Source organism: Festucalex cinctus, chromosome 17 (genome assembly GCF_051991245.1).
Source record: "Festucalex cinctus isolate MCC-2025b chromosome 17, RoL_Fcin_1.0, whole genome shotgun sequence".
NCBI lineage: Eukaryota > Metazoa > Chordata > Actinopteri > Syngnathiformes > Syngnathidae > Festucalex > Festucalex cinctus.
In genome coordinates, this window is record NC_135427.1 from 46,109 (window position 1) to 68,043 (window position 21,935).

The 21,935-nt window shown below is 35.9% G+C and overlaps 2 protein-coding genes across 13 annotated transcripts in view; one reads left to right on the forward strand and one right to left on the reverse strand.

Annotated features, from left to right (window-relative positions):
- Window positions 1–8,647: 8,647 nt before the first annotated feature.
- Window positions 8,648–21,935, reverse strand: part of LOC144004814 (tripartite motif-containing protein 16-like) — an 84,159-nt gene continuing 70,871 nt past the window's right edge. For 8 of the 12 annotated variants that reach the window (XM_077502377.1, XM_077502375.1, XM_077502374.1 and 5 more), the window contains 5 exons: window positions 20,868–20,971; window positions 17,581–17,744; window positions 11,268–11,330; window positions 11,045–11,187; window positions 8,648–10,813 (listed from right to left, as the gene is read on the reverse strand). In XM_077502377.1, coding sequence (XP_077358503.1) covers window positions 10,418–10,813; window positions 11,045–11,187; window positions 11,268–11,330; window positions 17,581–17,647 — 669 coding nt within the window. In that variant the 5' untranslated portion in view covers window positions 17,648–17,744; window positions 20,868–20,971 and the 3' untranslated portion in view covers window positions 8,648–10,417. Of the gene's footprint in view, window positions 10,814–11,044; window positions 11,188–11,267; window positions 11,331–14,022; window positions 14,091–17,580; window positions 17,745–19,327; window positions 19,613–20,867; window positions 20,972–21,130; window positions 21,275–21,935 lie in introns of those variants that run through there. The other 4 variants (XM_077502373.1, XM_077502372.1, XM_077502383.1 and 1 more) reach the window with 4 other exon arrangements.
- LOC144004813 (stonustoxin subunit beta-like) lies at window positions 17,506–20,575 on the forward strand. Its single transcript, XM_077502370.1, has 5 exons — window positions 17,506–17,747; window positions 17,825–17,866; window positions 17,951–18,013; window positions 18,097–18,239; window positions 19,289–20,575. The coding sequence occupies exons 1-5, from the start codon at window positions 17,696–17,698 to the stop codon at window positions 19,703–19,705; spliced, it is 717 nt and encodes a 238-aa protein (XP_077358496.1). The 5' UTR covers window positions 17,506–17,695; the 3' UTR covers window positions 19,706–20,575.

The following is a 21,935-nucleotide window of genomic DNA, read 5'->3' on the forward strand; positions in this document are numbered from 1 at the left end:
ATGTATAGTAAGGCTTTTTTTTCTGACAAAAAAACGACCATGTAAAGTAAGGCTTTTTTTTCCGACAAAAAAACGACCATGTATAGTAAGGCTTTTTTTTCTGACAAAAAAAACAACCATGTATAGTAAGGCTTTTTTTTCCGACAAAAAAACGACCATGTATAGTAAGGCTTTTTTTTCCGACAAAAAAACGACCATGTATAGTAAGGCTTTTTTTTCCGACAAAAAAACGACCATGTATAGTAAGGCTTTTTTTTCCGACGTAAAAACGACCCTGTATAGTAAGGCTTGTTTTTCCGACAAAAAAACGACCATGTATAGTAAGGCTTTTTTTTCCGACATAAAAACGACCATGTATAGTAAGGCTTTTTTTTCCGACAAAAAAACGACCATGTATAGTAAGGCTTTTTTTTCCGACATAAAAACGACCATGTATAGTAAGGCTTTTTTTTCCGACATAAAAACGACCATGTATAGTAAGGCTTTTTTTTCCGACAAAAAAACGACCATGTATAGTAAGGCTTTTTTTTCTGACAAAAAAACGACCATGTATAGTAAGGCTTTTTTTTCCGACAAAAAAACGACCATGTATAGTAAGGCTTTTTTTTCCGACGTAAAAACGACCATGTATAGTAAGGCTTGTTTTTCCGACAAAAAAACGACCATGTATAGTAAGGCTTTTTTTTCCGACATAAAAACGACCATGTATAGTAAGGCATTTTTTTTTTTTTTTTTTTTTTTTTTAAATTCCTAGTCATACTTACTAAACTCATTGCTCTTCTTTCCAGTAAACTGACTAACAGCCCCGTGGTCTAGTGGTAGAGTGTTTACACTCTGACGCTGAGGTTGTGGGTTCGATCCCAGGCTGAGTCAAACCAAACGACCATGTATAGTAAGCCTTTTTTTTCCCGACATAAAAACGACCATGTATAGTAAGGCTTTTTTTTCCGACAAAAAAACGACCATGTATAGTAAGGCTTTTTTTTCCGACAAAAAAACGACCATGTATAGTAAGGCTTTTTTTTCCGACAAAAAAACGACCATGTATAGTAAGGCTTTTTTTTCTGACAAAAAAAACTACCATATATAGTAAGGCTTTTTTTTCCGACAAAAAAACGACCATGTATATTAAGGCTTTTTTTTCTGACAAAAAAAACGACCATGTATAGTAAGGCTTTTTTTTCCGACAAAAAAACGACCATGTATAGTAAGGCTTTTTTTTCCCGACATAAAAACGACCATGTATAGTAAGGCTTTTTTTTCCGACAAAAAAACGACCATGTATAGTAAGGCTTTTTTTTCCGACATAAAAACGACCATGTATAGTAAGGCTTTTTTTTCCGACAAAAAAACGACCATGTATAGTAAGGCTTTTTTTTCCGACAAAAAAACGACCATGTATAGTAAGGCTTTTTTTTCCCGACATAAAAACGACCATGTATAGTAAGGCTTTTTTTTCCGACAAAAAAACGACCATGTATAGTAAGACTTTTTTTTCCGACAAAAAAACGACCATGTATAGTAAGGCTTTTTTTTCCGACAAAAAAACGACCATGTATAGTAAGGCTTTTTTTTCTGACAAAAAAAACGACCATGTATAGTAAGGCTTTTTTTTCCGACAAAAAAACGACCATGTATAGTAAGGCTTTTTTTTCCGACAAAAAAACGACCATGTATAGTAAGGCTTTTTTTTCCGACAAAAAAACGACCATGTATAGTAAGGCTTTTTTTTCCGACAAAAAAACGACCATGTATAGTAAGGCTTTTTTTTCCCGACAAAAAAACGACCATGTATAGTAAGGCTTTTTTTTCCGACGTAAAAACGACCATGTATAGTAAGGCTTTTTTTTCTGACAAAAAAAACGACCATGTATAGTAAGGCTTTTTTTTCCGACAAAAAAACGACCATGTATAGTAAGGCTTTTTTTTCCGACAAAAAAACGACCATGTATAGTAAGGCTTTTTTTTCCGACAAAAAAACGACCATGTATAGTAAGGCTTTTTTTTCTGACAAAAAAACGACCATGTATAGTAAGGCTTTTTTTTCCGACAAAAAAACAACCATGTATAGTAAGGCTTTTTTTTCCCGACATAAAAACGACCATGTATAGTAAGGCTTTTTTTTCCGACAAAAAAACGACCATGTATAGTAAGGCTTTTTTTTCCGACAAAAAAACGACCATGTATAGTAAGGCTTTTTTTTCCGACAAAAAAACGACCATGTATAGTAAGGCTTTTTTTTCCGAAAAAAAACGACCATGTATAGTAAGGCTTTTTTTTCCGACAAAAAAACGACCATGTATAGTAAGGCTTTTTTTTCCCGACAAAAAAAACGACCATGTATAGTAAGGCTTTTTTTTCCGACGTAAAAACGACCATGTATAGTAAGGCTTTTTTTTCTGACAAAAAAAACGACCATGTATAGTAAGGCTTTTTTTTCCGACAAAAAAACGACCATGTATAGTAAGGCTTTTTTTTCCGACAAAAAAACGACCATGTATAGTAAGGCTTTTTTTTCTGACAAAAAAACGACCATGTATAGTAAGGCTTTTTTTTCCGACAAAAAAACGACCATGTATAGTAAGGCTTTTTTTTCCCGACATAAAAACGACCATGTATAGTAAGGCTTTTTTTTCCGACAAAAAAACGACCATGTATAGTAAGGCTTTTTTTTCCGACAAAAAAACGACCATGTATATTAAGGCTTTTTTTTCCGACAAAAAAACGACCATGTATAGTAAGGCTTTTTTTTCTGACAAAAAAAACGACCATGTATAGTAAGGCTTTTTTTTCCGACAAAAAAACGACCATGTATAGTAAGGCTTTTTTTTCCGACAAAAAAACGACCATGTATAGTAAGGCTTTTTTTTCCGTCAAAAAAAGGACCATGTATAGTAAGGCTTTTTTTTCTGACAAAAAAAACGACCATGTATAGTAAGGCTTTTTTTTCCGACAAAAAAACGACCATGTATAGTAAGGCTTTTTTTTCCAACGTAAAAACGACCATGTATAGTAAGGCTTTTTTTTCCGACAAAAAAACAACCATGTATAGTAAGGCTTTTTTTTCCGACAAAAAAACGACCATGTATAGTAAGGCTTTTTTTTCCGACAAAAAAACGACCATGTATAGTAAAGCTTTTTTTTCCCGACATAAAAACGACCATGTATAGTAAGGCTTTTTTTTCCGACAAAAAAACGACCATGTATAGTAAGGCTTTTTTTTCCGACATAAAAACGACCATGTATAGTAAGGCTTTTTTTTCCGTCAAAAAAAGGACCATGTATAGTAAGGCTTTTTTTTCTGACAAAAAAAACGACCATGTATAGTAAGGTGTTTTTTTTTAAAAACGACCATGTATAGTAAGGCGTTTTTTTTTTTTTTTTTTTAAATGACCATGTTTAGTAAGGCGTTTTAAAAAAAAAAGAAAAAGAAGACCATGTATAGTAAGGCGTTTTTAAAAAAAAACAAAAAAACGACCATGTATAGTAAGGCGTTTTTTTTTTAAAAACGACCATGTATAGTAAGGCGTTTTTTAAAAAAAACGACCATGTATAGTAAGGCGTTTAAAAAAAAAAAAGACCATGTATAGAAAGGCGTTTTTAAAAAAAACCAAAAAAAAAACCGACCATGTATACTATGGCGTTTAAAAAAAACCTAACATGTATAGTAAGGCATTTAAAAAAAAACAAAAAAAAAGAACGACCATGTATAGTAAGGCGTTTAAAAAAAAAAAAAGACCATGTATAGAAAGGCGTTTTTAAAAAAAAACAAAAAAAAAACCGACCATGTATACTATGGCGTTTAAAAAAAACCTAACATGTATAGTAAGGCATTTAAAAAAAAAAAAAAAAAAAAGAACGACCATGTATAGTAAGGCGTTTAAAAAAAAAATGACCATGTATTGTAAGGCATTTAAAAAAAACGACCATGTATAGTAAGGCGTTTAAAAAAGAAAAAAACGACCATGTATAGTAGGGCGTTTTTTTTATTTTTTTAAATGACCATGTATAGTAAGGCGTTTTTTTTTTAAAAAAACGACCATGTATAGTAAGGCGTTTTTTAAAAAAACGACCATGTATAGTAAGGCGTTTGTTTTTTTTTTTTTAATGACCATGTTTAGTAAGGCGTTTAAAAAAAAACGACCATGTATAGTAAGGCGTTTAAAAAAAAAAAAAAAAAGAAGACCATGTATAGTAAGGCGTTTAAAAAAAAAAAAAAAAACGACCATGTATAGTAAGGCGGTTTTTTTTAAAAAACGACCATGTATAGTAAGGCGTTTTTTTTTTTTTTTTAAATGACCATGTTTAGTAAGGCGTTTAAAAAAAAACGACCATGTATAGTAAGGCGTTTTTAAAAAAAAACAAAAAAAAACGACCATGTATAGTAAGGCGTTTTTTTTTTAAAACGACCATGTATAGTAAGGCGTTAAAAAAAAAAAAAAAGACCATGTATAGAAAGGCGTTTAAAAAAAACAACGACCATGTATACTATGGCGTTTAAAAAAAACCGAACATGTATAGTAAGGCATTTAAAAAAAAAAAAAAAAAAAAAAAGACCATGTATAGTAAGAGCTGCGAACGTGCAACCCAGGGGCACAAAGTCGGAAGCGCAAGTATTCTTGACGCAGCCCACACGTCGCAAACCGAACCGGAAACAAACTGTTGCGCAAAAAACAGTCTCGCCTCTTCCATGGCATATACCCCACAGTAAGGCGTGTTTATTTTTATTTTATTTTTTTATTTTTTAATGACCATATAGTGTATAGTAAGGAGTGTTTTAAATTACCATGTATAGTAAGGCTTTTTTTGTTTTATTTTTAAATATCCATGTATAGTAAGGTTTTTTTTTTTTTTTTTAAACGACTAACGCCAGCACCCCCCGCCACCCTTGTGAGGAATAAGCGGTCAAGAAAATGGATGGATGGATGGATAAAACGACTAAGGCTTTTTTTAAGGCTAGTATAAAATATCTGAGAGTGAGCCCCCCAACCCTGAGCTTCCCACACCAGCTGATCGCCAACCACAACCTCCTTTCAAGTCAGTCACGGACTAAATGATTCCCTACAATCACATCTTTGTCAAGTCAAAGACATGAGAACCATCTCGACCAACCTTCCGGGGGTGTTATTGTTGGAGTTTTGCATCATCTTCTTGATAATGAGTAAGGAGGAGAAGCGCAACGATGGAGTCAAATGCTGGTGTGGGAGAGAAAACTTGAAATGCAAACGCGAGATGATGATGGCGATGATGGAGGAGAGGACAAACGTCGAGTGTGTGCACCACACAGAGTGAGCTTTGTGGACTTGGAAACATTTGCATGTCTCCTACACGCTGCCGACATTTACAGTCAAGTCAAGCATCAGTATGCATTTGATCTTCATGGCTAACCAAGTCATGAAAACAATGTACGTTGTGTGTTTATAGTGAATGTGAAGCAAAGCTACAGTATAGTTACACATCAACAAAAGTACAGCATTAAGAATTATTCAAATGTGGTCGAACTAATTATTTAAATTCACTTAATTGGTTAAAAAATGATTATTTAAAATATCGGTGTCTCCAGAAATATTCCATAAAAAATGCAAATAAAAATAAAAAATGGTAATAAAAATGCCATATTGTCGTACCTGACTAATCTGGCCACTCTTCAGGTGTCCTCACAGAATCCCACGTTGAGCTGGTCCACTTCCTGTTTGTCCCACAAAACACACTGCGTAATCTGCCTGTATGTCCGAACTCCCTGGCTGTGTGTTCTACCTGTGTGGCGTCTGTTCATCTCTCCTCGCTCTCGACACACTGTCAGCACTTTCCTCCTTTGCCCTCCCTACAACCCCTTCTCGGGCTTCTTCATCCCTCCCGGCATGCCCGGTCACAGCCTCTCTTGTCTTTTGGTGAGTGTGGGCTTGTGACTGAGGAATTTATGGGTGGGGGGAAAAAAAAAAAAAACCAAAACAAAACAGCTGATCGGTCCTCTCTTGGGGCCTTTTGCTTTGTTGGAATGTCATCTTGGAGCTTCCATGAAGAACTCACTTTGCAACAGTTTGACAAATAGTGAACAATTCTTCAAAAAGAGGCTACAAGGATTATATTGCTCCTAACTGAAGTTTAACATCTCTAATGAGCGTAGTGGCAGTCATATGTTCTTTATCCTCTGCATAGAAAACTTATTAGTGCCGTACTGATGAGTTGATGAATCAAACTTTATTTATATAGCACCTTTCATACATTCAAATGCAACTCAAAGTGCTGAACATTTAAAACATCCATAATACAATAAAATGATCGTGCCCACAGACACACCCAAACCATAACAGACACACGCAAACCACAGTATGGCGGGGCACAGAAGAACCCTGTAAGGAAAGGCACCCAGGAGAAGTTCCATCACACTGAGCGGGATGATGCTCATCCACCAGAGAGGAATGTCCATCTGTCTGTCTTATACTGCCCCCAGGTGGCCAAGCCAATTCAGACAAGATTGTTGGCTAATAATCGGCTCTTCTATTCCTCGGATTAATCGCACCAATGTGCTCTTTTGATGCTATCGAATGAATAGTGTGCTATATAATGTACACTGAAGTTCGCTAACAGGCTAGCCATCATGTTTTGCTAAATTACTGAAGAAAACAAACCAAAACATTTCAAATATACAGTACCGGAGAGAAAAAATCTTTGACAAAACCAATGGCCATTCAACTTGGTTCAGGTTCAACTTGATTCATTGACTACATAAAATTAATTAGTTAATTAATTATTTAATTTGGAAAATAAACACATACACTTATTGTTTACAAATGTGATGAAAAAGAATGGAAACATATTTACTTGACATAATACATGTGTAAATATCACAACACAAAACATTCCATTCCACATTTTTAACATTAAGGAATAAGAAGATTGTAATCATCTCAACTCGCATTTTTTTTTTTAGAGCGCACTTTAAAAACAACAGCTTGAACAAAGGGCTGCACAGTCAACAAAATAAACCATTAAACAGAAGACAATTGAAGATAATAACAGTTGTAAACAATAAAAACAAAATAGACACAAATATAAGGGCTCTAGTCTCGTGCTGTGTGGAATGCCAAGGAATTAAAGTAGAAGACATTACATAGTCCTGGATTGGGCTGGCAACCAGTTCAGGGTGTACCCTGCCTGCTGCCCCAAGCCAGCTGGGACCCTTGTGAGGAATAAGCGGCTAAGAAAATGGATGAATAGATGTATGGACATTAAAATAGTTTGGGACCAGAAACCTAAAACGAACTCTAAAGCGCACAGAGGGAGCCCATAATGTGAATTAAGTGCTCCCTCTTACGTCTTCCAGTTTTGGCAGCATTTTTGACCAGTTGAGGATGTTTCAGGGATGTTGTTGTATTCAATTTATCCCCAGGAGAGCTGGCATCATTGTCGTTACAAGAGGAAGCTATCAAAGGCATTTTAAGTGCTGAGATAAGATGAAGCCGATGCTAAATTTCTCTCGAGATATTTATGACCCGCTTCTGCCTTGTTAACGTTCGTTACAGTTAGCTTGTTGACGGACAGCTGCATTATTACCTCTCGGATGCTTTTGCACAGCTTGTGTTTGGTGTTCTCAATCAGGAAGCAGCGTAATAAGAGTCTGTAACGCTCATGGGTAGTATTTTTCACGACTATATTTAACTCCATTACGTGTACCAAAACCGCCACCTGGCGGTCGGGAGGGACGAAATAGAACCACATTTGGGTTGGCAGTGATAATACCAATTTCCAGCAGGGGGAGCCATTTAATAACTGTGGTTCAAGTTTAGGCTGTCAGCATGACGGTGATGACTATTAAAATCAAATCAACACAGAAATATCCCCCACCGAAAACATTATTGTAAGTGACACGCACAGACTGACAAAAACATGTGGAACAGATGTTTGAAAACTGGACCTGAATATTTAAATTGGATGCAAAAACTCAAAAAGGGCCAGAAAAAATTGGGAAATTTTGTATAAAACAACCCAGAAAGTTGGGTTAAATTAAACCATAAATTTGATCGGTCCTTTCTTGAGCCATAGTTGGGTTACTTTTGACCCAACTGTTTTCAGAGTGTACTTTTAAACTGGCAGAGATGGATGGATAATGCATAATTTATACATAATAATTTTAGATCAAATCCACAGTACTGCAAATTGAGTAGGTATTTATATACCGGTATGAACAGCTGTTGTTGGGTGTAAATCAACAAGCAGTTAACCTATATGTCATTTCCCATGAGGTCGTCCAAACGTGTGGACAAATAATGCGCCGGACATGCTATTGAGCTGAGCCACTAAGTGAAGACTTCAGACAGATTCAAATGCATGTGATGGGCTGGCACATGATGTAAACAGAGAAGAAATGGAAACTATCTGCTACAGCTTGGATATATTTCCGAAATTGAAAACCTGATTGCAGCCCGCAGAAATTTTGATGAGACGTATAAAAAGAATATTTTTAGCTTGTTTGTTTCCATCTCCATTTTAACAAGCCGCATTATTAAAATGTCACATACAGTACAGTATGTTGTCAACGACTGAGCTGTGGATTGTTTTAATAAACATAATGAGACACAATCAGATTATTTCTGCCTTTTATTACTTTCTAAACTATCATTTATTTTTACATCAGTACATCTCAAACAGCATTCAACAATAAGGAAGGAATACAATACAAATACAAATTAACGTAACACACGGCAAAAATTTAGTAAGATTTCGTACCAAAAGTAATGTACTCTAATTAGTACAAAAATCACTTATTTTTATGTCACGTGAAAAACATGTATTTGATCACTGAATGCAAATAATATGCTGTATTGCTTACATGAAATATAGCGCTTTCATGACAATTTTTCGAAGCTTAGCATGTCCGCCATGTTTGTGGAATGTGTTGCGGCCTTTTTTTTTTTTTTTTCCTTTTTTGGAGTGCGTCCCTGCAGGCATAGTGACACATCAAGTCACTGGGAAATATTATGCTTCACTTTTCGTACGATTTCCTGCTAAATTGTTGCTAGGTAGAGTGGAACCTCCAGGGCCGAAAATTTTCAACTAATTGCTGAATTTGTCAGGATGAGTTGCTTTCGATTTATTTCATGTTATATAACACGGTTACCGTATTTTTCGGACTATAAGTCGCACCAGTCAAAAAAAAAGAAAAGAAAAAAGGTATATAAGGCGGTTACGGAAGTTGCATTTTTAGGGGTGGACATTTATTTTACAAAACCAAGACCAAGAACCGACTTGCACCCAAAATCCCCATTCTCTAATTGTCATGTCTGGGGTCACGCCAGGGTTAAGTTTGAGTTCATGACCGTGAGGTCAAGTGTCTGTTTTGAACTGATGTAACCATCATCTGGTTTCAACTGGGAAAAACGCTATGTGATGTTATGTGATGTCAGAACCTGTGTGATGTCAATCTTTACTCATTTTCTTAGTGACAACCCATCAGATCGATTCACTGTCTGTAGTAGCGTTCTGAGAAGTGTTTGTGTTTGCAGAATTATTGCTTTCTGTTCCTCTGTGCAACTCTCTTTGTTTCTCGTCTAGTCAAGTTTGTTCCTCTAGATGTGAATAAATAGTTAAAACCTTATTTGTGTCTGCACGTTCCGGTTGGATATGAAACTTCTAACTATGGAAACGTTTTTGGGTTTTTTTAGTTTAAATTGGCTTACCTTAAGTATTTTCCAACTGCCAAAAGAAAGAAGAAGAAATGGGAAGAAGAACAAGAAGTCCGAAAAATACGATCATTACTTTTGACAAAAGATAAAATGCTACTTTGTTAATACAGATTTTACAATATTGACTAATTCGATTTGTATTATTTCCAATGGAAAAATTGTTTTACTAGAAGCACTTGGATGTCAATCAGTGGAGGTTCCACGCTAACTTTTTCAAAATACACCGAGCTAAATACTGCTTAGCTTCATTACTATCAAAAACATACGTATAGTGACGTGATAACTTATCGGATTAGTTGATTCATGCAAGAATGTATACTACTCACTAAAAGCTAAGTGGATATATTGGACTTTTGAGTGAAATTTTAAGATGAACTGAAAATGTACTATAATCTTTACAGGTGAGCTTAATTTAACCTTTCCATACTTTTTTTGACATTGGTCAAAATGTGAACAAAGATCACATTTTTCAAATTCTGATTGAACCAAGAACTGTATTGGTCCATTCATGGTTCAAAAACTCGTTAGAGACCATGTTGCGCAAAAAGTCCTGAAAAATTGAACAGTTGGAAATGCATTAAAAATTTTTACAGACGTTCACCTGTAAAGATTATAGCGCAATGTGATTCCCGAACGGTTTTTTGGTTCATCCTGAAAAGTCGCCTGAAAGCCGATTAAGCCGAACTTTTTGTGAGCAGAGTGAGACGACGACTGGCTTTTTAACTGTCAAGTCAGTTACAGCTTCGGATCACGCAGTCTGAATGCACCCCCAACCAGACACCGGGCATCATTTTCTCAACAAAACCACTCTTAATCTGCTGCAGGAGAGTCACCTCGTCTTCCTCCACAGCGTAGAAATTGAGGATACCCGCGGGGTGGTCGATGTACACGCCTAATACGGAAGACTTGGGAACGTCTCGGATTTCGGATATATGACCGTCGTGCCAGGCGAGATAACTGGAACCGCTCCAGCCCAGGCACCACGAGTCCTCGTTGTCCCCGAGGCCGCAGGAGCCGTCTTTGTTCCTCCTGCCGGCGCGTTCGCTCGCCAGCCCGACCACCACCCAACCGGAACACTGCACCTCGTAGTAGGCCCGGCAACCCAGGATGCCCTCTTTGCAAAGCACCTTTTGGAACGGATGTTGACAGTCAGTACAGAAAGTTCGATTTACGACAGACGCTTTACTTTAAATAAACATAAGTCTGCTGCATGTGTTTTAGAATCATCTCAAATCGCACCCACTTAGTATCTATGATGACACGTTCATGGCTCCCTAATACACTTTTAGTAACGAATTAAAGGTCTTTCGCTTCAGCTGGTGACATTTGAGCTGTTGTCGCCATTACGGCCAAAGTACCTGGGGCATGTACTCAAATCTATCCGGTCCGTCTAAGACGGGACAAGTGACGTCATCGGTTATGCGGGACACCTTAGCGCCTCCCTGTGTTACCCATAGCACCTTGTTGGCCGTCCGTGCATCGAACGAAAGGTTCATCCAGTCTGTCGGATAGAGAAAATAAATAATGTTGTAAAGTAAAAAATAAATCGTTTTTGGAATTTTAAAAAAAAAAAGTCCCTACATTTGATGAGATCAGCTCTGCTCTTCGGCTCAGGCAAATCGGGTTCGTAGGCTGGGGTCTTTTCTGGCAGGGGATGTCATAGAGAAGACTTATTTTGATTTACATAACGTCAAAAATCACAAAATCTTGCTCAATCACATTAGCCAATTTGCACTTAGCATCTGTACCTGTGATAGCTGTACTAATACAGTAGAATAGTGTTTTTTTTATGCTTCCAAAGTCAGTCTTTGTATTGTTGTCATTTTCTCAAATAAATAAATAAATAAATAAATAAATGAATAAATAAATAAATAAATAAATAAATAACCAAAATGCCGAGGTTTATGTTTGACCAGCTATTGGTTAGCTAAACTGTACTCTGTACATGAGTTAGCTAGCTGCACTAATACATGTATAATCACATAACTTCCTGTTTCCAAACCTGTATTTCCAAATCTGTATTGTCTTTACTGTTTTCTCAAGAAAAAATAATCAAATAACCGACATGAAGCTTAGTTCATGTTTAACCAGCAGTTAGCTTAACTGTACTCTGTATGTTAGCTAGCTGTACGAATACATGATCACATAGTTTTAATGTTTCTAAAACCAGTCTTTGTATTCTTTGTCTTCTAAAAAAACAAAACAAACAAATGAAAAAAAAAAACTAACATGAAGCTTAATGTTTGGCAAGCTACCGTATCTGTTAGCAAATCTATGAGGTTAACATAGCTAACCAGACTGTGTGTTTGACAACAAAATGAAGCTTCGTCTCATATTTTTGAGTTACAAATTTTTCATTCTATTTTTCTTGATTTGATTAAAAAAACATTATCTGTAAATGGATCTTTGGGACTTTTAAGGTGTTAAAAACTGTGAGATTAACAATGATAACGCAACAAATTTGAAGAAGCAAGATTTTGCCAAGGGGGTTGGGAGTTTATTTAAAAGAATTGTTTGTCCATGTCAGTTCCAAGAATCATTTGTGGCAAATTTATTGCGTCTTGTGACATGTTAAAAACAGTTACCAACGTTAGCTAATTTAGCATTGTTGGTTAGTCAGTTCACAATGTTAGCAAAGCTATGGAAACGTTATTTTGATAGCATGAAAGAGACCAGTGTATTATTTAGTTTACACATGTACGTGGACTTCTCACGTATGGAGTGTGAGCACATTTTCCGAAAAACAGCCGATGAGTGGTTGTCATGGCAACAGCGTGCCATCCAAAGGATTCCCAGGCATCACCAGGTTATTTGAAGATAAGACTTTCCCTGAGAGTCGCTTAAGGTCAATATACTTGGCTGGAAGAGTCATTTGGTTTAATATCGCAACAGATGGTGGAAGGTGAGCCAATGTACGCTTACAAAACGCCATCTGTCTCTGTCACATCAACACATCCACGACAACATTATATGCGGAGACGATTTTTGATAGCTGCCAGCAATTATTTTATTACGCGCAGCGAAACATTTTTGTATTTGTTGATGAGGGAAATTAGTTAAATATTTTTCTAGCGAGGTTAGTAGTAGACTAATGATTTATTTTCATTTGTGGATCAAAAAAATAGTTTGTAATATATAGCACGTGTTAATCCCATAATTTAATATTAAAAGAGATCATATTATGCTTGATGACATTTACGATAAGATTTATACAATGTTACGTAAGGAGCTCCGTGCTAATGACTGTTTCGTAATCAAGTACTTTTGCTGCACTGTTTTCCACTTGATGGAGATCAAGAAGTGGAGACATATAATCCCGACAGTATTAAGATGTCAACATCGGCAATATATTTTATTTATACCAGCTTGCGCCGCAGCATCCAATATAAAGTGTCCCAACATTCACACCAGCTCTGAGCAGTGATTCCAGGAAAAAATAAAATATGACTCACGATGATAAAGATGAGCGTCGCGGTCTGAGCCAACATGAATAACCTTCTCATCATTTTCGATTTTTTTTTTTTTTTCCCGTTACGGAAAGCATGCGCGAGCTGATATTTATCACGCAAGACACCTGTTTGCTGTCAAAGCGATGAGAAGAACTTGAGGTTGTCCTCACATGAACCGCGAGCGCCTTCTAATCACTTCATTTGTATGCCAACAGAACACATTCACAAGCTAATAAATGAATACATGAAATGAAAAGGAAATAAATAATAGAAATCAGTTCAGATGATGAACACTTCCTTTATATTGTAATTGTAGTTAGCCATGCATTACTTATACTGAGAGCCACTTTGAATGTATTTTACTTGTTACATTTACATGAGAAACTTCAAATATTATACTCGTCTCTCAGTATAATTTCCCACCACAATAATAAACTTTAAATCCAAGTGATACTTCATAATAAGCACTTGTATTAAACTCATTGGGAAAAAATTAGTCAAGCACCAAAGAAAGCAATTAGAACATTCTTTGACGAATATACTTTCTATTTGATGATTTTACATTAATCCCAACATTTTACTCAAGCAAATATCTGTTACAAGCTTAGTAGAAAATAGTAGTAAAAAATGTGATTAATCGCGATTAATCACAGAATTATTGTGCGATTAATTAGTTAAAATACCTACATTTTAATCATATATATATATATAATTTTATTTTTTATTTTTTTTGCAAAAAATATGCCCTATAACAGCCAAATACAATGTTACATTTTATAAATTTCTCTTCAATGCATAATATGGCCAGTAAATGACAAACATGAAATCAACCGGTGATAAATACTCTTTAAATCAAGCTATGTGAAAAGCATAAAAATCCAGCTCACCATTGCCTGACCTCCAGTTGTCTGACATGATCGTGTCAGTGGTCGGCATCCTGATCGTGTCCGTGGGTCTGCGATAAGAGTGACAGGTCTTATATACCTTTAAAGCGCCACACAGGCGTCGAGGTCACGCACGGTTGCTGGTGCGAACTTATAATGTGAGATCAGAATCGTCAATAATACCGAGAGGCGTGTAACCGGATCGGGGTTTTAATGTGGTTTTCTTAAAACGGAAACACGGATGCTTGGATGTGAGGGGCATCCCGTCGTGCCGGGGCCAAAAACGCTTTGCTGCATCACCGACCTTTAAACGTGGCACCCGATCAGCACTGATGCAAGGGGATGACTTGGGTATGCGCGATAGCACCCGACAACACAAACAAAATGTAAACACACAAACGAATACAACCAGTAAGATGTGTTTAATTAGTCACAGCAAAGCACATTTTCCTTATTTTTCTGAAGTGGCTGGCAAGCAGTCCATGGTGTCAGCTGGGATTGACTTTAGCTCGGCCATGTCGGTGTTGACAGCATCATGCTGTGAGGTGAACTAACTGGGAGACTGGAGGATTACGCGGAAAGTGAACATGGCAATGTACATAGATATCCTCAGTGATACTAAGTAAGACGTTACTCATAAATGTGGCCATTTTTAACGACTAATCTATCGCGTTAGTTACTATTTCCAGTCAAGTGTTCAGACTATATTTATATTATATTTAGTGTTGTTCCGATACCGATGCCGATACTGGTATCGGCAGAGGCGCCGATACTGCATTAAAACAGTGGTATCGGTATCGGTGGGTACTCACAAGTAATATGCCGATACCATTAAATCCAACGCTAATATAGGATTTTGGATGCAGCATCTTGTGTCTTGCTGGTGCACGACATTCACTGGTATGTGACATATTCACTGCATGCTGATCTAAGATATCCTATTGGTCCTTGAAAGCTCTGAACCAATAGCAGGACAGCTTTTTCATGTTGAGGGAAAAAAACCTAAAGTATCGGTATCGGCCGATACTGCAAAGCTGGGTATCGTATCGGTATCGGGGGCCAAAAAACGGTATCGGAACAACACTAGTATCGGTATGGTATCGGCCGATACTGCAAAGCTGGGTATCGGTATCGGTATCGGGGGCCAAAAAACGTTATCGGAACAACACTAATTATATTATATATATATATTATATTATACTATATTTCTTGTGATATCATTGTTACTTTGTTACTTTCAAGTTACTTTGATAAATATATTTTCTTCTATATGGAAGTATTTGAGAGAGTGACGCTTTTGGTACCACATGTTACACTGAGCCACCTATAAGAGGCGCTAATCAAAATTAGGGATGCACGATAATATCGGTGGCCGATAATTATTGGCAATTATCGACCAATTTGACGTCAAAAAGATAAATCAGATAATAAAGAAATCCGCCGATAATTATCGGCAATTATAGACCAATTTGATATCATACAGTAAACCAGATAATAAAGAAATACACCGATAATAATAGACATGCCACGTTGGTCCATCTGTTGTATTTGTGGCTTAAGTTGTGCCCAAACGTGGCAAAACCAGCTGTTATGCTAAACAGGGTGGTCGATATCTGCTAAAAATAAAATAATAATAAATAATAATAATAAATAGTAACTTGTAATCTAACCCAGTTACTTTTTAAAGCAAGTAGTCAACAAAGTAACTCAATTACTTTTAAAAGCAACTATCAGCAAAGTACCTGAGTTACTTTTTCGAGGTAACCGTGGCAACACTGGATATCCCGGATAAAAAGGCATTTGACGCACTACTTGACCTCAGACTGGGGAGGCCGTTCGAGTTTCAGCAGAACAACGAAAGCCAAGATACCAAAGGAGTTGCTCCGGGACAAGTGAATGTCATTGAGTAGCCCAGCCAAAGGCCAGATTTGAATTCCAGCCAACATCAATGGAGGGATTGGGAAGTGACTTTCGACCTAGTTGACTTGTTGACTTTACGACTCCACAATGACATCTAGTTATTCATATTCTAAAGTGTTTTTTGTTTGTAATATTCCTTACACATAGTAAATAGTCAATGAAATTGAAATTGAAATTGATGTACATGTGATTTTTTGTATTTCTTTACTTGTAATAATAATAATAATAATAATAATAATAATAATAAAATAATAATAATGTAATCATGGCAGTTTGTGTGTAGAATTTTGAAAGAGAGCTGCGAAAAACTGTCAATAATTAATTGCTACTATTCTATAATTCTCTTTAAATGCCACAAAGAAGTACTTTAGGCTACTAAAACTGAAGCACCTCAACTCACATCGGGCCGATACTCGGCCTTAATTCAAGGTATCGGTACTCGCCCTATCAGAGATGTGCAACCACACATTCTGATTGGGACTTTTTCTGGCCACTAAATTGTTATTTTCCTTTTTTTTTTAAATTTATTTATCGATTATTGTTATTATGTTTGATACAAAATATGTATTTTATGAACAAATGAAAAAATATATATAACAGAAATTGCTATTAATTTGTTGGAATTTTAACTCACAATATTGTGAAAAACCCCCAGCTCATACTAAAAAAACAAAACAAAAAAAAACAATATTGTGCTTTAGTACATTACAGCAATTAAATGTTATAATAATATTATACATATTATATATAAAAATATATAATAAGAATATATATTGAGGCACACATTGCGCTCCTCCACATCTTGACTCTCTTCACGTTCCCCATCATTTGACCATTAATGCAGATTTTAAACATACTAAGGCCAAAACATGCCTTGTGAAAATTTAACTGCACTTAAAAAACAAACTAAAAAACAAACAAACAAAAAAACACTAGGTACCAGAGGGTGCTAGAACTTCACAAATGGAAATAACCCAACTTTTTTTTTTTTTTTTTTTTTTTAACAGATGTACTGCTTTTAATATCGTGACATGATGACGACGATATATTGTGGCAGTTTTTATATCATGATATCAAGATACTTGTGATATTTTTCACATGTAAAATGTGCGCCTTATTTCAATAGCGGTTGGGAAACGCTGCATTGGGATGACATCACTTTAATATGACATCATTAGGTTTCCAACAAGAGTTTCTTAGCATGTGATTATACTCTTGAAACACTATATGTGGAAATCAATAGGAGTTGCTGTTTTGGTTAGCAACTGGGTTACCTTTAAGGCATACTGCCAAACTAATGTCGCAAAAAGTATATGCTGATATCATTATGATGATGTGTAGTGGCATAGTTGTTGCAAATAAATAATAATCTGGAAAACAATTCACATTAAAGTGGATAATTTCCCGTGTCACATCTGATGATTGATTATGACACGCTATTATGGCTGCAGCACATTTGACTAAAGAAGCCTCAAAGTGTGTTTGCACCCACTTAGTATGCATTACACCCCCTTTCCAGGATTCAAGGAGATGCGTGCAACAGCCTAATCAGATAAATATGGGTCATCAGGCCAGGCAACCGGCGTTGACGTGATGATCCCGCCTTGGCAGTGCGCGCCACAGCTCATTATCTGGACATACCTTCCCAAAATGTCAGCCTGGAGCCCAGCAAAAAGTCTCTTTCCGGAGAGGGAGTGTTGTCCTGCATGTATATAAGAGCGCCGCCGACAAGACGCACCAGCCAGAGGCCTTCAAGATGCCAACCAGCACGCCAAGTACGAGAATCCTGCGTACAGCCTGCAGACCTGGTAAATAGATCACATGCAATATCATTAATAATGCGCCGGGATAATAAACTGGATTGTGTTTATTTATTTTTTGATAGAGAAAATAGGGAAGAAGACTAAAAATGTGGCTGCTCTTCAAGGTGAGTTTGAATCAAAAGCATATATATTTTTTTTATTTTATTTTTTTTATTTCCTCTTCTTATATGAGCATTTTAATTTCGCAGACAAAATTCCTGACTATGACCCAAACATTCCGGAACCAACATGCCGAGACGAGCTCCTGAAATGTAAGACTGATCCTCTAGGCAAGGACTTTGACGGTTGTAAAAATCTGCTTTTAATTTGGGAAATTTATGCGTATTCCCACCAGACTGGATCAAACTTTCTTTTGATGATAAGACAGCCAATAAAATGCTGTGGATAACGGACGGAGGCTCCAAAGTGTCCCGAATGACTGATGATGTCACTTGTCCGGTACTGGACAGGCCGGAGAGATACGAACATACACCGCAGGTTGCTTTCAATACTTTGACAATATGAGCCAAACTTTTATTTTTTTATTTGATGTATTATTTATTGTTAATGTTATATATTGTTATTACATATTATTTTGTTATTATATATTTCTTTTAATTATATTTATTTCATTCATTTTTAATGCATTAAATATAGGAAAGTAAAAAAAAATAAAACAAGTTAAAAGGTATAATATTGTTAAATAAAAATTGTACCTATTTTTATTTTTTTTAATAAAACTGTGTTGTACTTATTAGTTGCTCTAGCTACTATGCTAAATGGTTTTAGATGCACTTGCAAAACTTTTGTGTTTTTACAGATATTTTATTTGCTCTAATCTGTTAGATTGTATTTCATGGAAATTTTTATTTTATTTTATTTTATTTTGTATGGTGGCTTTGGGTGATCAGATTTTTTAATTTAAAAACCATGACACAATTTCACCGAAAGTAAAATATACAATAAATTCAATTACAATAAATTAAATTGAATGAAATTAATTGTTCTAAAATGTTAGATTTGATTCCATGCTTCAAATTTCTTTAATTTTATTTTGTATGGTGGTTTAGGGTGACCAGATTTTTTAACTTAAAAACCGGGACACGATTTCGCTGAAAGTAAAATATACATTAAATTAAATTAAATTAAATTAAATTAAATTAATTGCTCTAAAATGTTAAGATTTTATTCCATGGTTCAAATTTCTTTGATTTTATTTTGTATGGTGGTTTAGTGTGACCATTTTTGCTAAATTAAAAAAATCAGGGCACTCCCAGTTTTACTGAAATTCAAATATACAATAAATTCTCACCACTTTTTTTTTTTTTTTTTTTTTTTTTTTTTTTTTTTTTTTTTTTTTTTTTTTTTTTTTACAGTTTTATTATTTTTTTAATTGGTTCACATAATGAACACTTCTTTAGGATGTTATTGCTAGGAATAGTTACTAGTAATATTTGGAGTTAACTGTCAAATTAAACTTAAAAGTAAAAAGAGTCACATGTGTTAGCTTAATGCTAATGCTAAAGTGTTGTTTTTCCCAATCTAAGGTTCTTTGCAAAGAAGGAATCTTGGGATTCCGAGCGTACTGGGAGATGAACTATTCCGGCTGGGTGGTGGCCGGGGTCACCCACGAGGGCGCCGGGCGGAGGGGACACGACGGACCATGCGGGCTGGGGGAGAACGAGCAGTCCTGGGGTCTCGGCTGGGGAGGATCCCACTACCAGGTGTGGTTCGACGGCATCAACAAGGAAATATGGGACGTCCCCCAGTACAGCACCATCAGCATGTACCTGGACCAGCCGGCGGGGGTGGTCAACTTCTACGCCGTCGAGGAGGCGGAGGGGGGCGAGGGCAGGCGGGAGGTGAGACTCCTGTGGCGGATTAAAAGCTCCTTTAAGGGGAGGATGATGCCTGGTTTCTGGGTCGGACAAAAGTCCTCATGCACTCTCACGTTGAAGGAATGAGGAACTGCTCAGGGCCTCATTTTCATACATTTCAGTCTACAATAATTAGCGATGAAGGCTAAAACATGTAAAACCTTGTATATAGCATATTTACATTCATCGAGAAGGTGCTGTTTGTGTTTTTGTAAGCATATTGAATACTGTTTCATGTTCCTAAAAATAGTTTTAACAAAAATAAAAAAAATAAATAAACTAATAAATTCAAAAGCTTGTAAATACACATTTATATTAAATTCACTCCCAGCCATTTTCACAGAAGTAGTCCCGTTCGCTCCCGGCTGTTTTACTGGATTTTTACTGATTTTGCAAGGCCCACAGAATATTGTGTTCAATTGCTATAAAAGCATGGAACCAACCAAAAGAAAGATTAAAGTCTCTTCTTTCATCAGGAAAAAAAAAGTATGTTTCTATCCGTTTCCGTTTTGCGGCAATTAGCATTAGAAGAGAGCTAAGTTTCATCAGTTTTCACAAATCTATTTAACATTGTAAGTAATTGAGCTTTTTTTCTACATGGCCCTGGTTGATCTCCTTTGCTCTGCTGCCACCTGCTGGCCGTTTGTGTAATAACTACCATTTCTGCAACCGTTCTTTGCAGTTGAGAGGCTGCATCAAAGCCTTCTGTATGCTCTAGCATAAAAACAAAAATAAAAAAAAAATAAATAAAAAAATAAATAAATTATAAATACGTCTTTGGGAGTAAATGAGTTAATCAATAAGCTATTTGTGTTTTTTGAAGCACATAAAATAATTGTGATTTTGTTTTATTTTGTAGCAATGTGTGATGCCACAGTGTGTTTTTACATTATTTGTGTTTTACACTAATAAAACAGAAAAAAAAAAAAAATCAATTTCTAGAAACAAGCAAGCTGATACTTGTGTTTGTGTGAACATGAAATATTGCTTCGTGGATCTGGATTTTATTTTATAACATGTAATGCCACATTGTTTATTTCTCGTGACAATAAAATGATCACTCGTTACGAAAGGGTTTTAAAGGCTATTTCACTTGTTTGCTTTTCTGTGTTGATAAATGAGCTTCACACATGCCTTAAACATTAGAACAGCATTTGCAAGGCTGCACTTGTGCAACGCCGAGGTGATGTGGTGCTTTATAAAGATCCATCAGTGTCATATGAGGCATTTTGAATTCATCATACTGTACCTCCAGCTGCTCTCCACTTTTTCGTTCACTTTATTCAATTGAAGATTCACATGGGCGGTCAGTGGGTGCCGCAGGATTTTAGGCTGCTGACAACAAACTTCATACTGCAAAACATTAAAGTGAGAAATGATGGATTAAAAAGACTGAGAAAAAAAACTGCAGATCAAAACTTTTTGTAGAAGTTAATAGAGATTTTTTGGGGGCTACAATTTAATGGAGCGACTATTATTATGAGGTCCAATACTGACTTCTCCAATACGTACCAGCTCAGAGGCTATTAGCTTAGCATGTAGAGGCTATTAGCTTAGCATGTAGCAAAGGTAGAGCTATACAAACTACAAAGTTATTTCAAGCTATTTGGTATTTTTCCACTGCAAACTTGGAAGCCATTATCTTAGCATACTGATAAACTGGAGCTAAATATAAAGATAGTGATAAAAACGGGTTTTGTTCAACACTCAAACATTAAAGCTTAAAAAAAAAAAAAATAGAAACCAAAGCTTTTTTTTATTTATTTTTTTTAAATAAGGAATTTGCGATATACAAAAGGATTTTTTGACTAGTCAATCTACTACAATGAACCATTTTTTTTTTAATTAATAAGCACTTTTACTATAAATAATTAAAAATAATTTCACTTTCAATCGCAATCACCTGTGAGGCGTGATATGGTCTTTGTCTCCCCCTGCTGTCTATCTTTAGAATAACATGCATATGTGGTAATCCATCCAGTACGACTTATTGATTGCAGTCTTTTGTATGATTACGACACGTTAGGATTGCATGACATAGTTTTAACAAAATTCCAATCAAAAAGTCAAATGAACTACACTCATTCCTTCATTCATCAGGTTTTACGAGGGTTCCAACTCGTTGGCACGACTAAGTAACTCCGCCGTGTTTACTGTTTTTTTTAGATTGTTTTAAAGCTCTTGCCAAGATTTGCTTTTCATGTTATTGAATTACGTCACCGACACCAACGCAGAAACTCCATCGTTCAAGCGAGACTTATTGTACACATCGTAAACATGTAATAAATAGATACAACCACTAGAGGGAAGCATCACG